The sequence below is a fragment of the Helianthus annuus genome, chromosome 11 (assembly GCF_002127325.2).
Source record: "Helianthus annuus cultivar XRQ/B chromosome 11, HanXRQr2.0-SUNRISE, whole genome shotgun sequence".
NCBI classification, from domain to species: domain Eukaryota; kingdom Viridiplantae; phylum Streptophyta; class Magnoliopsida; order Asterales; family Asteraceae; genus Helianthus; species Helianthus annuus.
Window position 1 is genome coordinate 3,659,828 of NC_035443.2, and position 15,283 is coordinate 3,675,110.

General features: G+C 32.9%; 1 protein-coding gene across 1 annotated transcript; it reads right to left on the reverse strand.

The window, feature by feature from the left end:
• Positions 1–812: 812 nt before the first annotated feature.
• On the reverse strand, positions 813–10,056 carry LOC110891620 (peroxidase 64). The gene is made up of 5 exons (XM_022139301.2): positions 9,801–10,056; positions 8,958–9,040; positions 2,459–2,564; positions 2,198–2,360; positions 813–1,301 (listed from the first exon to the last, which is right to left on the reverse strand). The coding sequence occupies exons 1-5, from the start codon at positions 10,020–10,022 to the stop codon at positions 907–909; spliced, it is 969 nt and encodes a 322-aa protein (XP_021994993.1). The 5' UTR covers positions 10,023–10,056; the 3' UTR covers positions 813–906.
• Positions 10,057–15,283: the final 5,227 nt, after the last annotated feature.

Genomic DNA, 15,283 nt, shown 5'->3' on the forward strand with positions numbered 1-15,283 from the left:
CAACGCCACCACATTATGATGATGCATTATTAACCGTCCGCCGCTTTTAACATTATTTTCATGAACTTAGTAAAATAACGTTAAAATTAGTGCAATTTCACTTTTACCATCCGAGCGTCCACACATATATATTATATGCACATACCGCAAGCGGGACGAATATATATTAAATAATAAAAAAAGTTATATCTTTAAAAATACCATGTGTTACACGAGTTAAATAAATGTAATTTTGTATAGTAAATAATATGCTATTGGATTCGTTTAAAAAATCATAAATTTGGTTCAGTTTAATTCGAATCAAATCACAAACTTGGTTAAATTTAATTCGAATTAATTAGAACCCGAATTTGAAAAATCAAAAACAGAATTATATTATTAGCTTCTCTTCCTAATTAGTGTTTTTTTAAAGTTTGATCTATTGTCTAATAAGTTATTTTGTATATTTTGTTTGTACTTTAAATTTTTTATGTGAGTGTATTATTGTTTTTTTAAGTTTAAGATTATTGTTTTGTGCTATTATTTAAAAAAATATCTTTATTTATAACTTAAATTTGAAGATAATATATTATTAGAAAAAATAGAATGATTCTATCCGACATTCAAAGTAAGATAAGATTTAATATTAATTAATTCTTTATATTTTAATTAATTGATATAAGATAAGTATGAAAAGGCAGGAAATTACAAATGTAGACGCCTTTAATGAATGACACGTGTCAAAACTTGGTTTTCTTTTATTATATAGTATAGATATCCAATATACAGTACAAAAGATTACTAAACTTCTTGATCAATGATGCTTCAAACTCCAATAAAATCTAACTAAATCAACATAATTGATAAACAAATTGAATTAACCCAAGAACATTACGGCCAGCCTCCTTCCTTTCCCCTCAGTTTTGTTTAGTTTACCACTCTACAATTGAGCCTAACCTCTTGCCCACCATTGATGTTACTCATCTTAATCATGGATTTCACAAATGCTTTCTGGAACTCTTGTTGTGAGCTAGCAAACTTTGAGACCAGTGCTTTAGACTTTGCCGATGTGACCAACGATTGATCAGAAGAGAATATACTCTTACCTTGCAGAAGTAACTTATAATATCTATTGTCAAAAGTTGTGGGAGTCGAATCAAGATTCGCACCTGCATTTTTTGCTGTGTTTTTTGTAGGGCATGCCCTTTTTAAACCGGCTGCAAATGACGATTCCAGTGTCGGGTCGACACTTTGGTTTGAATTAAAGTTGTGTATCCTGTTCTGAAAGGATGAGCAATGAGCGAACCCAAGTGTATGTCCTCCTACATATTAACCGGTAATTGATAATCTATGCCTCAAAAAAGTTTAAATTGCTACAAGAAAATTTTCATTTAGGATGACACACTTAATAAATTATTAAGTACTAAAAGTAAGAAAACAGTCACTAAGGTGTTACATAAAGTACTAGACTGACAGAGGTCATTGATAATCATTTTGTGAAACATGTTTAGACGGAAGTTGTAAAACCTAAAAGTAGGGGTGTTCAAAAAAATCCGGATTCGAAACCGAATCCGAAATATCCGAAAATCCGTATCCGAAATATCCGAAAATCAGTATCCGAAATATCCGAAATTTCGGATATCCGAAATTTCGGATATCCGAAAATCGGATAATCCGAATTTTCAGATTCGGATTCGGATATGAATTTCAAAAATTTCGGATAATCCGATTATCCGATATCCGAAAACTAATTATTTTTTTTTATAAATATATATAGTATATGAGCATTATATTTTGTTTGAAGTATTGTAGAAGTTAGTAAAAAAGTAGTAAATAATTGTATTCATGTGTTATGATTGTTTATAGTTTTAAATGTTGGAAATTTATAAAATCGAATATAAGTTTAGTTTTAATCTATACACGAAACGGATTTTTTGATTTTTTTTATAAATTCGGATATCCGTTTAGATATCTGAATCCGTATCCGAAATTTCGGATACGGATTCGGATATCAATATTCACTATCCGAAATTTTCGGATATCCGGTTTTCGGATATCCGAAAACCGGATAATCCGATCTTGAACACCCCTACCTAAAACTATATATATAACTATCAGTTATAAATAAGAAAAATGTTTTGGCCAGTTTCTTTTTTCTACATTCTTTTGCAAGTAAATAAACACTTTTTTAAGGTCCACGATTTAGTTAATTAATTACCTGAAAGTGCAACTAAATCATCCAAGGAAAGGCCTCTTTGAGCAAAACTTTGTTGCAATTGGGAAATATTGAATGTTTGAGCTGGTAATTGTAGCGTTTCAATTATTTTCGAAACTCTTCCATCCTTTCTTCCTTTCGGCACGTCCCATGTCGGCCCTCCAGACTAGATTATATCACGGCAAAACCCGATTCAATCTTAACATGAAAACATGTAAAAATGTAAAACTTTAAGGTATTAGAAGAAGAAGATGCTTTACTGACCAAAGTGACTGCATCCCTTGCTGCTAATGCTAAGATGTCTGCACAAGAGACAGTTTTAGGACATAAAGCCTCTACTGCTTTCTTGGCGTTGTCAATAACATAGAATGTAAGAATAAATAAATAATATATTTATTTATATATGGCCATTATAATCATTTACATTATATGGATCAAAATATATAACAATCCATTAAATAATTAGTTGGTAATTGTTGATGGGCCTTATTACCATTATTAACTAATTAGGGTTTCCTCCTGGGTGCATATATAAGGAGACTTATTTTGAGGTTCTAGGGTTAGACTCATAACCTAATTACTCATAACATCAAATCGACCTCCATCTCCATAACCGAACTCCCTTATTCGGTTTCTTCATCACCATCATTAGATTGCACCCTAAGGAGGAACCAGACCAAACTGACAACTATGTCAAACACTGTTGCTACATCTCCATCTGGATTCTCTGCTGGCTTGTGCTGATGCAATCAGGTATGTTTTCATGTTTTCCTTCATGTATAAACAGAACTGAACCAACATGTGGTATCAGAGCATATGTTGATTAGTCAGTTCTGTTTTCGTATCCATAATTCTGGGATTGAAACTTGGAAAACGGAATTTTGAAACCTTATGAATCATAACAGCCGGTTTCGAGTCGGCCTTGTCCACTCGAGATCATAGTTTTCGGATAAAAGCTTAATCATATGTTTATTCGAAATTAACTGGTTTATGTTTTAGCCGAAATCTGTTTAGAAAATTATTAATTTTCAGGTTTCGGGTTCCAGAATTTTATGTTTTACTTTTTTAGGGTTCATCACTTGTTCTTAGAAAATTCGAAAATTCTATTATGTTTTGGAATATGATTCGGATTATTAAGTGTTTTTCCTGTTTTTGATCTGTTTTGTCCTCTAAAGATTTCGAAAAACTGTTATTAGATAAATAGATTATGATTTTGAAATATCTGATAAAATTAAATCTTTATTAAAACAGGAAACACTATCATAAAATCCCTTAGATTTCGAATTTTCGGTTATGATATCACAATTAACAGCTGTTGACGAGGTTGCTACTCGCAACCATGAGGTTGCTACTCGAGACCATGAGGTTGCTACTCGCAACCATGAGGTTGCTACTCGAGACCATGAGGTTGCTACTCGAGACCATGAGGTTGCTACTCGAGACCATGAGGTTGCTACTCGCAACCATGAGGTTGCTGCTCGAGACCATGAGGTTGCGACTCGCAACCATAACGTCATTAGTCGAGACCGTAGTTGCGACTCGCAACCATAACGTCATTAGTCGAGACCGTAGTTGCGACTCGCAACCATAACGTCATTAGTCGAGACCGTAGTTGCGACTCGCAACCATAACATCATTACTCGAAATCGTGGTTGCGACTCGAAATCTCATTATTTTAAGCTGTTTAAATGTGAACTAAAGAAAAAATTTTTCCGGGGCCCCGCCCCGAACCCCGGGCGGGGGCACGCTGTTCCCCGCACCCCCCAGCGAACTCACCGCGGAGTTCGATCCGCGCTAACGGGTGGTTTGCTATTAAATGATTGGTTTTTGTAATTATTTAGTTAATTAATGAGGATCAAAGAATGATTTACAAAACCAAAATGGCTTAACTTGAATGAGCTTTTGATGTATCACTTCTGGCCAAAGCTGATTTGATGCATCTATTTATTGTTCAAGTATTATAAAAGCTATGTTGAGTATGCATTACAAACGTGAAATGTCTTAATTCTGGCCAAAGCTGATTTAATTCATTTATGTTTAGCATGCTTGACAAGTGCATAACTAAAGTGATTGTCTCATTTCTGGCCAAAGCTGATTTGTCACGATTACTTTGCACACATGCTTAAATGATTACACTTCTGGCCAAAGCTGATTTGTCTTCGTTTAAGTAGAATTTTAAATAAGTCTATTATTTTGATGTTAATAATAGACATATCACAACCTCTTCACACAATGATCCTTATATTAATGATCCTTAATTAATTTTTATGATCATTTCGTCTGTTTTTTTTTTTTTTTAAGTACCCATAATTTTACTCACTATAATTTACTTCTACATATATCTCATCCACTCTAATTCCTAAACCCAAAATGTTTGTTTTATTTAAAGTTTCTATTGGAATTAGCTCTTAAATTAAATCCTTGATTATTTCTTAAGACACGATAATCCTATTGCTCTCTTCTGATAAAGATTATAAAGAAGAAAATTAGAGCATGATGATCAGGACAAATCGAACATGATGTCTCTTATGATAATCAAGAACTCTCTAACATAATGCTATCACTAAAGTTATTCCAGATTAAGATTTTCCTAAGGCTAATCTCTTATATGTGGAATAATCACTAGAACTCCTAAGGTGCATGTCTTCATTTAAAATTATAAATTATAAGGTTAAGTGGTATATGTGAATATATTATAATGTACAATACCATGACCCATAAAGTTAAGGGCTTACGCATGGAAATAAGTACATTTTCCAGTACATTACATACTAAGTTTTCATTTGTACAATTTGATGCATTATAAATCAGCTATAACACTCAAAAGTACCAAAGTATAATGAGTGTGTTGATAAGCAACATATGTACAAAGAAATAAATGTTTGAAACTGGAAAATAAGATGTTATTCACCTTACAACCACTAAAACCTTAAGAGAGGATTGTTCTAAGGTCCATAGACAAATTATAAGTGCTAATCCCAACGTTAAGGTTCTTCAAGGGAAAAATCTCACTGCATTATTATGTCATTAGACTAGGCATAAGCAACGAGACTATCCATTATTCTAAAGAACAGTTGGATAAATTAATTAGATAGTAACTTCCTAATGATATTTAAGTCTGATAATTTTTAATATTCCAATTAACACATGATTAGTTGACTCTAGTTCCATACGTTTTCCTTACCAGAACTCGACAAATAACTAACACGAGAGTTAGTGACAAAAATTAAATGTTAAGGCTATAAGAGCCATAATAAGCAGTCTTCAAACAACGCTTTTCGATACCTGATATATTCTGATTAATCAGAATATAGTATCATAATTAAGCAAAGATATGAAGATTGTGAGGTTTGCATAGTCAACATAAAGTCACACTTACTGTAAACTCTCATTTTATTTGTTCTAAATATCTGGATAGAAACATTACTAAGATGAAACTAGATGATGCCTTACTTTTCACAACTTTTGTCATCATGCAAATGAGAATTTGACAAAAGGAAAATGAGACTTATAAATTTCATCCATTAGAACCAAAATTCATGAGAAATCATAACATGGTTAATGAGGATGATTTTTTCATCTAATCTCATTTTAAGTGATTTTAAATCATGACGTTACAGCCCTAAATATTATTTGGCTTAAGGAATAAGTATGGGTCCATCATAAGTCATTCATTGACATTCGTGGAACTTATTCCAAATGGAATATTCAGACATAATTCATTTATCATTTGAAAGACTATCAACTTGTATCTAAATTTTGTCGCATATGGCCCACGGTCTTAGAAGAACTCTATTCATATATGTAGTTAATCAGATTTCTATTAAATATGTCCCTAAAGTTTCTTATGATATCTGGACATTAAAGAAATCAAATAAAGTCTAACGTATAGGTGATAGGTTCCCACGTCACGTAGCTCATTGAAACTTCTCTTGTAGCATTCTAGAGATATTAAAGATCAGTGGGAGCATTAAGTGTCTTAATAATAACTTGCAATAGTTGCAAGAGGTGGGGAGTGAAAATTTTAAATTTACACCTCTTGTACAAGACATCGCTCCATCACGACACTGTTCTATCAAACCTTATCTCCTTAAATCTAATGCTACTCTTACAAAAGTTTCATTGTTGCCTAATTGTGTGCGCACTTAGATTTCTTACCTAAAATAACATAATCCTCAACAAGAGAAACTACAACGACTAACGTCATTAACTTGTTTCTCTATTAGAATTTGTTGGTCATTACATGTTGACCCTAAGCATGCTGAGTTCCTAAAGATTTCTAAGGTCAGTGGGAGCAGTCAAAGTCCTTATTATGACTTGCAAGGAATACAAGAGGCGGGGGGAAGAGTGTCATTAAATTCACTCCGAATTTAACTCCGATTACACCTCTTGTACACTATACTGCACCAACTCTTACAAACTTAGAATGAAAATGATAGCAACCTAACCAAGAGCTAATCCATAAAATTGAAACTTCTAATGAACCCAATAATCAACTCAGGAGGTCATCTAGGTTTAAAAGCCTACTAACTTTGATGATTACATAACCTCCCTAATTGAAGTTGAAATGGATTTTGGAAATGTTTACTGATCCTATCTCTTCAAATTAAGCCATTAGTGTAAATCAATCATTTGAATGGAATATAACAGTTTTATAGTGAAACTGACTTTGTGTGTTCTTATAACGTTTGGGATTTGATTAAGTTACCTAAGAGTGTTCATGACTAAACCAAATCCTAATATAAGCGTTAAGACACTCAAAAGCATGATTGATTGTCAAAGGTTGTACTCAGGAAGAGATAAATTATTAAAGAATCTTTATTGCATATCTAACAAAAGATTTCTTTGAGGATCATCACTGTTCTAGTAGCTTATAATAGTTTTAAGCTACATTAGATGAACATTAAAACGATTTTCCCTAATAAATGGCTGACACATTTACATGTTCATTAGATAACAACCTAAAGTTTCAAACTGAAGGTTAAAGAACACTTTGTTTGTAAGCCAATAATATCCATGTATGGGTTAATGCAAACATCATAATGTGATGAAAAGCTAACGTAATTATTTTCATCAAGAATCAAGTGGATTAATGTACCTACCTCAAGATGAGTGGGAGCAACTAAAATAAACTTGTCTATATAGATGACATTCTTTGACAAGCATATGTTACATAAGTCAAAGCATTGTTAACACAAACTTTGATATAATAAAACTCAGAGATATCTCTTACGTGATTGATATCATAACATACTGAGATAGACCCAATGGGATATTAGTTTCGTTCCATAAGTTTAACATTAAATGGGTCCTTACATATGTAACAATCAATATTGCTCTCCTTTAGAGGATAATAGGATAAATGAGATTATTTATTTATGCTTCATTAATTAGAAGCCTTATGTAAGTTTAAGTCTATACTCGTTTAGATATTACTCACATTGCAACACACTAGATATGTCTAGATTAATGTGTAGCATCTAATTGAGTATTACAATATCTTTAAAAGAAACGAGAGACTACAATTTAAAGAAGAAGTGAGAATTAAAACCGGTTTATTACTCTAACTTTGAGATATTCAAAGATGACAAAATGTAGTTTCGGGTATATCTTTATGTCAGCAGACAAAAACTATCTCATGGAAGAGTCATAATGCACTAATATCAACAACGTAAGTTATAACGACATAATATAGTCACTAAATGTTGTTGGAAATTTATCAGTGGACTCGTAAGTTTATTAACTCCATATAATTAATGTTTTGAAGAATTAGTGTGATAAAGTCAGCTACCATTACTCCTTGAACAGTAACAGTTCAAGAGGTGCTGCATTAAGTTTCGATACGCAATTAATTATTCGTTTATGAACGAATTGAGGAAACTAAGTTTTGTATCGAATACATTCATGATATGCTTAAGGATCCTATAACTGAAGGGCTATTACCCATAAGTCTTATTAAGAGAGCTCATAGACGGGTATTAATTAATAGTCGTGCGCAATTGCATATCGTACTATGAATGACTAAGTATTAGTTAATTTTCCTCATCAGTTTGATTTTGTATGTCTCTAAGAATATGTCAAGCTAGCATAATGGCATATAGACAAATATAGTTACAAATCAAACAAAGGGCTTACGCGTATTTTGATCATAACGATTAGGTTTTAAATTAAGGCTATAGTATGATTAATGGGGGTCCTGAGTTGCATAATGATTCAACGGCTGTATTTTTCTGCTATAGTACTTGTTTAAGGCTAAAATGAGTGTTAACTCCTGATCAGGCTTATCTAATACTCATAGTAAATGATTACTCGGCCAAGTGGGAGAATGTAAGAATAAATAAATAATATATTTATTTATATATGGCCATTATAATCATTTACATTATATGGATCAAAATATATAACAATCCATTAAATAATTAGTTGGTAATTGTTGATGGGCCTTATTACCATTATTAACTAATTAGGGTTTCCTCCTGGGTGCATATATAAGGAGACTTATTTTGAGGTTCTAGGGTTAGACTCATAACCTAATTACTCATAACATCAAATCGACCTCCATCTCCATAACCGAACTCCCTTATTCGGTTTCTTCATCACCATCATTAGATTGCACCCTAAGGAGGAACCAGACCAAACTGACAACTATGTCAAACACTGTTGCTACATCTCCATCTGGATTCTCTGCTGGCTTGTGCTGATGCAATCAGGTATGTTTTCATGTTTTCCTTCATGTATAAACAGAACTGAACCAACATAGAATGCATGTAAAGATATGTTTGGAGGTGAATCTTTCTCAGCTATGTTCTTTTCGGTCGAATTCAACAACACTGAACCATCACATCCCTACAAAATTAAATATTTAGCAATCAATAATTAATAAATTTGTTATACTGAATTGACACTACAATAGCCCGATCACCCGGGTAAATCCAATGGCAAAAGGCCATCCATGTCTGCGAACTGGCCCGCCACCATTCCAGAGAAAACCCATCGCCCGAGGCCCACTGTGTAAAACCTCTGGCTCATCATAGAACAATTTTGCACCAGGCAAGAACTCTTGACCTCCACTTTAGATGGCCATGTTTCGATTGTCATTACAACGGGTATTTTACAAGGGCGACATCTTCTCGATCGCCTTTATTTTTCTTTTTCCGTTTTCATTTAATATTAAATCTAGATTTTCTCTAATATTAACATGTAGTATCCAATATTTTAATTAAAAATAAATACTAAGATTTGTTTCATGTTTTCTGTCAGTGTTTTGATGTAAAATTTTGAAATATTGTATGTTAAAAAAATATGTTATTTTGAATACAAATAAGACTATTTTTAAATAAAACATACATTGAGCAGACATAAATTTTTTTTTCAAAATGTCACACATAACATGTTATTAGAAAAATTAATTAGATCTCAAAACAAAACTGAAAAAAAAAGAATGAAAATAAAAAGTGTTTGGGAGATGTCGCTCTTGCCAAATACGACAATATATCCTATTTGATTAACTTTTCTAAATCATACCCTTATGTGATTACAATTTTTAATATATGACCGATTTCTAAAAAAAGTTTTCCATTCAAGTGAAAAGAAGAAGAATACTCACCCTGATGAAGCAATCATGGAAGTGCATTCTAAGAAGTGCGGCAGGAACTGTTGGATCATTAAGCATTGCTTTCTTGACAACACTTGTAATGGTGGATTCAGCATTGGGGCATGTTTGATCATAGTAATTAGGACTTAGTGTATTAACCAAGTTAAGATGGGCTAAACCTATGAAAATGAAACTGAAAATAAGAGAAAAGATGTTGGTGTTCTTGGCTGCCATTGTTGGAAGCTGCAACAAGGGGTTTTGGGTGATGCTTGAGGTTGATGGATGAAGCTGGTGGTAGCAAAATCAGGTTAGATGATATCTTTATTCTTTGTTATTATAATTAGGGCTGTAAACGAACCGAACGTTCAGCGAACAGTTCGTGAACCGTTTGGTGGGAAGTTCGTTTATGTTCGTTCGTTTATATCGTTCGTTTATTAAACGAACGAACATGAACAAGAAATTTCGTTCGATTAGTTAAATGAACGAACACGAACAGAGGTCTCGTTCGTTCGATTGTGTTCGTGAACGTTCGGTAAGGTGTTCATGAATGTGTTCGTGAACATTCGTTGATTTGCGTTCGTCTATGTTCGTATGTTTGTGTTTTAATTGAAGATCTTTGTACTTTCTTATATTTTATTTGTATTTTTTATATTATTAAACTTTTATTTATTTTATTTCCCTAACAATTAAACTAGAAAACCCACTTTCACCTTGTTTATGCATTATTTCCCTTTCATTTCTCATTATTTACATCCACGAATACGATCGACCTCCGTTCCACAATAAGGGATTCAAGTTCGAGTACTACTTTCTGGGCCATCTATCTTTATCCTTCGTCGAGTTCGCCAAATTTATTTGTGTTCGTGAACCGTTCGCGAACATGCTCATTTCCTTAATGAACGAACACGAACATAAAATCTCGTTCGGCAAGTGTTCATGAACCGTTCATGAACACATTTATTTCCTTAACGAACGAACACGAGGTGTTCGTTCGGTTCGTTTACAACCCTAATTATAATGGTGTTTAATAGAAAAGATGGAGTTATTAATTGATTGTGATAAGAAGGACCTTTTTTGTAATTGATTTCGGAATTTGAATCAAACATGAAATTCAGATTAGCCAAGGTCCCATAGGGTCACTAATGATATATCGCATTTAGAAGTCCATTCACTCGGAAATTTAGACAACTCACAATTTAGCAAAGTTATATTAAGCCTAAAGGTTGTCTATTATCTCAATTACAACTTTAAAGTTCATCAACTATCTTGTTGATCATTGAATCGTATGTACGCCTTACTTTATAGTAATTATAATATAAACGCATTGATATTCGTATTTTATGTATTTTGTAGGTCTTATAAAACAATGAGCTAAACCGATAAAAAAAATTATATTTTAGGGGGTAAGGAGTGGAGGCGGCAAACTAGTTTCACCGATTCGGCAATGGGCGGCAAACCACTGCCAACCCCATTGCCGCATACAATGTTGCCGAAAAGGGGTTAAAATCGGTGATGCTTTACCGATGCGGGAAAGGAGAAAGGAAAGAGAGAGGGGGGGTGTGGGGTGGGGTCCATTCCAATCTCAACCAATCACATTTTTTTCCTTTTTTTTATTTAAAAAGTTTACCACTTCACCAAATGTTTAAACCATTGCCAACACTTTTCAGCAAAGTTTAAACATTTTTGACTGATTGACATGACACGCTCTAATTAGTCGGTTTTTTGGTTTACCACTCCAAAGTGTTTAACCACTCCTTACACCCTTATGATCAAGTTGTTAATTTAATAATGCAACTTGAAGTGTTTTGAGGATTGAATCTGAAGAAATTGAAGAAGTTGCAAATATGTGAGGAAAGCGATAAAAAATAACAAATTCTGATGGAGTTTCGAACTTCTCAAAATAGAAACTATTGTTTGAAAGGTGCTAGTAATCAAGTTGGAATTATATGAATTAATTAACAGGCTTTGCATCTTAAATAAAAAATAGCAAACATGAACGTGTAGCACAAACTAAACATCCTATTTAATTCCTATTTAACTGTTTGACTTTTGAGAATACAACTTGACTTCAAATTTACGATGATTCCATTAAATTCAAGTGGGTTGAACTATTGCCTGATTCCATGAACTTAATTTTGGTTTTTTAGCAGCCTAGGAAAAGCGAATGAGAGGATGAGATAAAAGAGGGTTCACATCAATGTTTTAAAAACCGGTTTTATATTGTAAAGGGTTAGGTTTAGAAACAGTTAAATTGGTTGTACTGGACGGTTCTCCAGTGACTAGTCAATCCTATAATTCCATAAAAATACAACTTCAACTCAAAAAGTAATCCAAAACTACATGATCCCATAATCAAAAATCCATTTTCCACCAAAGTTTTTCTAAATAAAAGTCTAGAGTAGGTTTATAGTATTTGAGTGTTTAATGCATCAAGTTTGCGATCGCTTAAAAATCGAAATTAATGCATCCTCATCAACAAGAACATAGCTATTTGGTTTCCTACCGTATAAAAGAAGTTTTAGTTACCAATAATCATAATGTACTAATATTACGTACCATAAATAAAATATATAGCAAGTTACCTTGTTTCTAAGAAGCCAGTTCATCTTCATTAAAACTCAAAATTGAGCATGGATGTAAACCGGTTCATCGATATGCATCAATTTGATTTGTTTGATCGGTGTTTTAGGGGACAATTAGGGAAAAAAGTTTAAGAAATTTTGACTTTTGCAATACAATGTACGTGTTTTAAAGAAAACTCAATAATTAGACTTTGGGTAAATTACAATTTTCGTCTTTTATGTTTGTATCAGATTGCAATGGATAGCTTTTAAGTTCAATAATTACAGTCACAATCTTTTATTCAGAAAACTCATTACATCTTTCGTCCTTTAGCACTAAGCAAGTTAAAATTTTCAGTTAAATCTAATCAATTAAGGGTATTTTTGTAATTTTACCAATTTACTTAAAAAATATATTTAAATAGAATAGAAACACAAAAAAAATATATATTTCTTTATATTTATAAATCAAACACTCTCCACCAAATCTACACACTCTCCGATCACATACTCAACACTCCACCGCATCCTCTTCCTCCGCCGCCGCCACTGCTGCCACTCCTGCCGCTGACCACCACCATCGTCGTAAGCACCATCGCTGCTCCTCGATGATTCAGAATCAAGATTACAACATTAGTGTTAACTCAGAATAATAGATTTGAATAAAAAATCAAAATTGATTTTCAAGTTGTTCTTTGTAATCATATTCTTTATCATTCCTGTAAAAGCAGACACATGGTGAGTGTGTGAGAGAGAGACTTTGTCAAATAGAGAAACAGGTTGGTGGAACGACTTCCGATCCAAGATTCCGTCAATGGAAACTGATCTTTTTAGAGAAACTGATCTGGGAGTGAAACTGTGATTCCAAGCGAAGCTAAGATTTTCGTCAATTGGAATCGCCCCTGCGCTTTTGGTTGAATCATTGAGAAAAAGTCAAGGTTGGAGAACTCGCTAGTCGGCCGGTGAGGTGGGGACTAGCGACTACTCGGGATTACTCGTGATTAATCGAATCGGAAATTTTATATGTAAATTTTATTATTTTTATAAATATGTATATGTATATATATATATACTTATATATATATACACTTATATATATATACACTTATATATATATATATACACATATAGGGAGGGGCTCATGCGAGAACCACCCTTATTGTGAGAACCTTGAGAACCAATGTGAACACAACCTAAAATAGCTAAAAAAACCTAACCCCCCCCCCCCCCCAAAAAAAAAAAACCTAAACACCCCCCCCCAAAAGCTAAATGCTAAAAAAAACCTTAAAAAAAACCTAACCCCACCCCCCCCCCCAAAACCTAAACCCCCTCCTCCCCCCCCCCCCAAAAAAAAACCTAAAACCCCCCCCCCCCCCCCAAGCTAAAATGCTAAAAACTAAACCCCCAAAAAACCTAAAAAAAATCTAAAAAAATCAAAAAAAAATCTAAATTTTTTTTTTAATTTTTTAATATTTTTTATGTTAAAATCGCTACTTTTAGAAGCCAAATTTTTTTTTTTTATTTTTTGGCTTCGAAAAGTAGCGATTTTTTTATAAAAAATATTAAAAAATTAAAAAAAAAAATTTTGTGTGATTTTTAGCTATTTTTAGGCATTTTTTGTGTGTTCACATTGGTTCTCGCGGTTCTCACAATAAAAGGTGGTTCTCGCGGTTCTCACAATAAGAGGTGGTTCTCGCATGATCTTCTCCCTATATATATATATATATATATATATATATATATATATATATATATATATATACTGGGTCAGGATTTGGAGAAAACGCTCAAAAGTGTGAGAATGGAGAGAACGCTTATGGATCGTCAGATCAAAACAATATATGGACTAGATGACGCGGTGGCATTTTCGTAAATAAAATCACTTTTATTAATCCGGCGCGCTTCATTAAGGGTAAAAGGGTCTTTTGACTTAACATAAAACGCCAAACTCACGCTATTAAAATCCGCCTCAACACACATAGCACAATTCATCATAATATAACGCCATAGATATAAAACGCCAAACTTTGTTTTTAACCGATAAAGCTAAACAAACAGTACTAAAACGACAGAACTTTATTACTAACATTTACTGCAATAAATATCGCGCCTAAAATACGCGCCAAAAACTTCCAATATAAACAAACTCTCAGAATTACTAAAATCCAAACCAAAACCCAAACCACAAAAACCTATATTTTCCTCTACACCATTCATACTTAACATACTCCTTGGCATACTTAACATACATTGAATAACAATCATCAAGGCTTGAGAATTCCATGTCCTTTTTGGGCTTTAATTCTTCACTGACGTCCAGGAATGATAAAAGGTAATCCAGTTTTGGGGCAATGCCTTTGACTCGAGAAAGAGACTTCGTCTGAGAAAACACAGGGAGGAACAGAAAAAAATTAGAAAAACTGAGTGATGTCTCGTAATAACATTATATATTAAAACGCCATTAATTGAATAATAAACAAGACATAATAAACACATAATGAAAACGCCAAAATTAACAAACCTAATGTTTCCACAAATTAACAAAATAGTAATAACTGATATTCACAAATACTACTAAATAAAATTCAAAACTAATCAAATAGACGAAAAACGCCAATGATCGTAAAAACATAACAAATACACAAGAACATAAACGACAATTAAAATAAATATCGAAAACTCCAATTGCAGTTATGAATAATAGATTAAATATCAATTAAAACGTGATTAAACTGCATAATTGAATAACGCTATGGAAAATCATACAACACATTATAAATTAATAATACAAAAAAACGCCATAGAACAATGATAAAAGAACAAAACGCCATATTTGTTGCATGATTTGCTGAACGAAAATAGAAAACGCCAACGAATTTTACTTTGTCGAACAGAATCCACGTTAAACGCCATAGATATGAGAAAGCTTGCAAA

Coding starts and splice junctions, on each gene's coding strand:
- LOC110891620 (XM_022139301.2), bottom strand. CDS start 10,022: ATGGCAGCCAAGAACACCAACATCTTTTCTCTTATTTTCAGTTTCATT. Junction 2,565..8,957: donor CCAAACATATCTTTACATGC/ATTCTATGTTGG, acceptor ATTTATTCTTAC/ATTCTATGTTATTGACAACG. Junction 2,361..2,458: donor CAAGGGATGCAGTCACTTTG/GTCAGTAAAGCA, acceptor GATATAATCTAG/TCTGGAGGGCCGACATGGGA.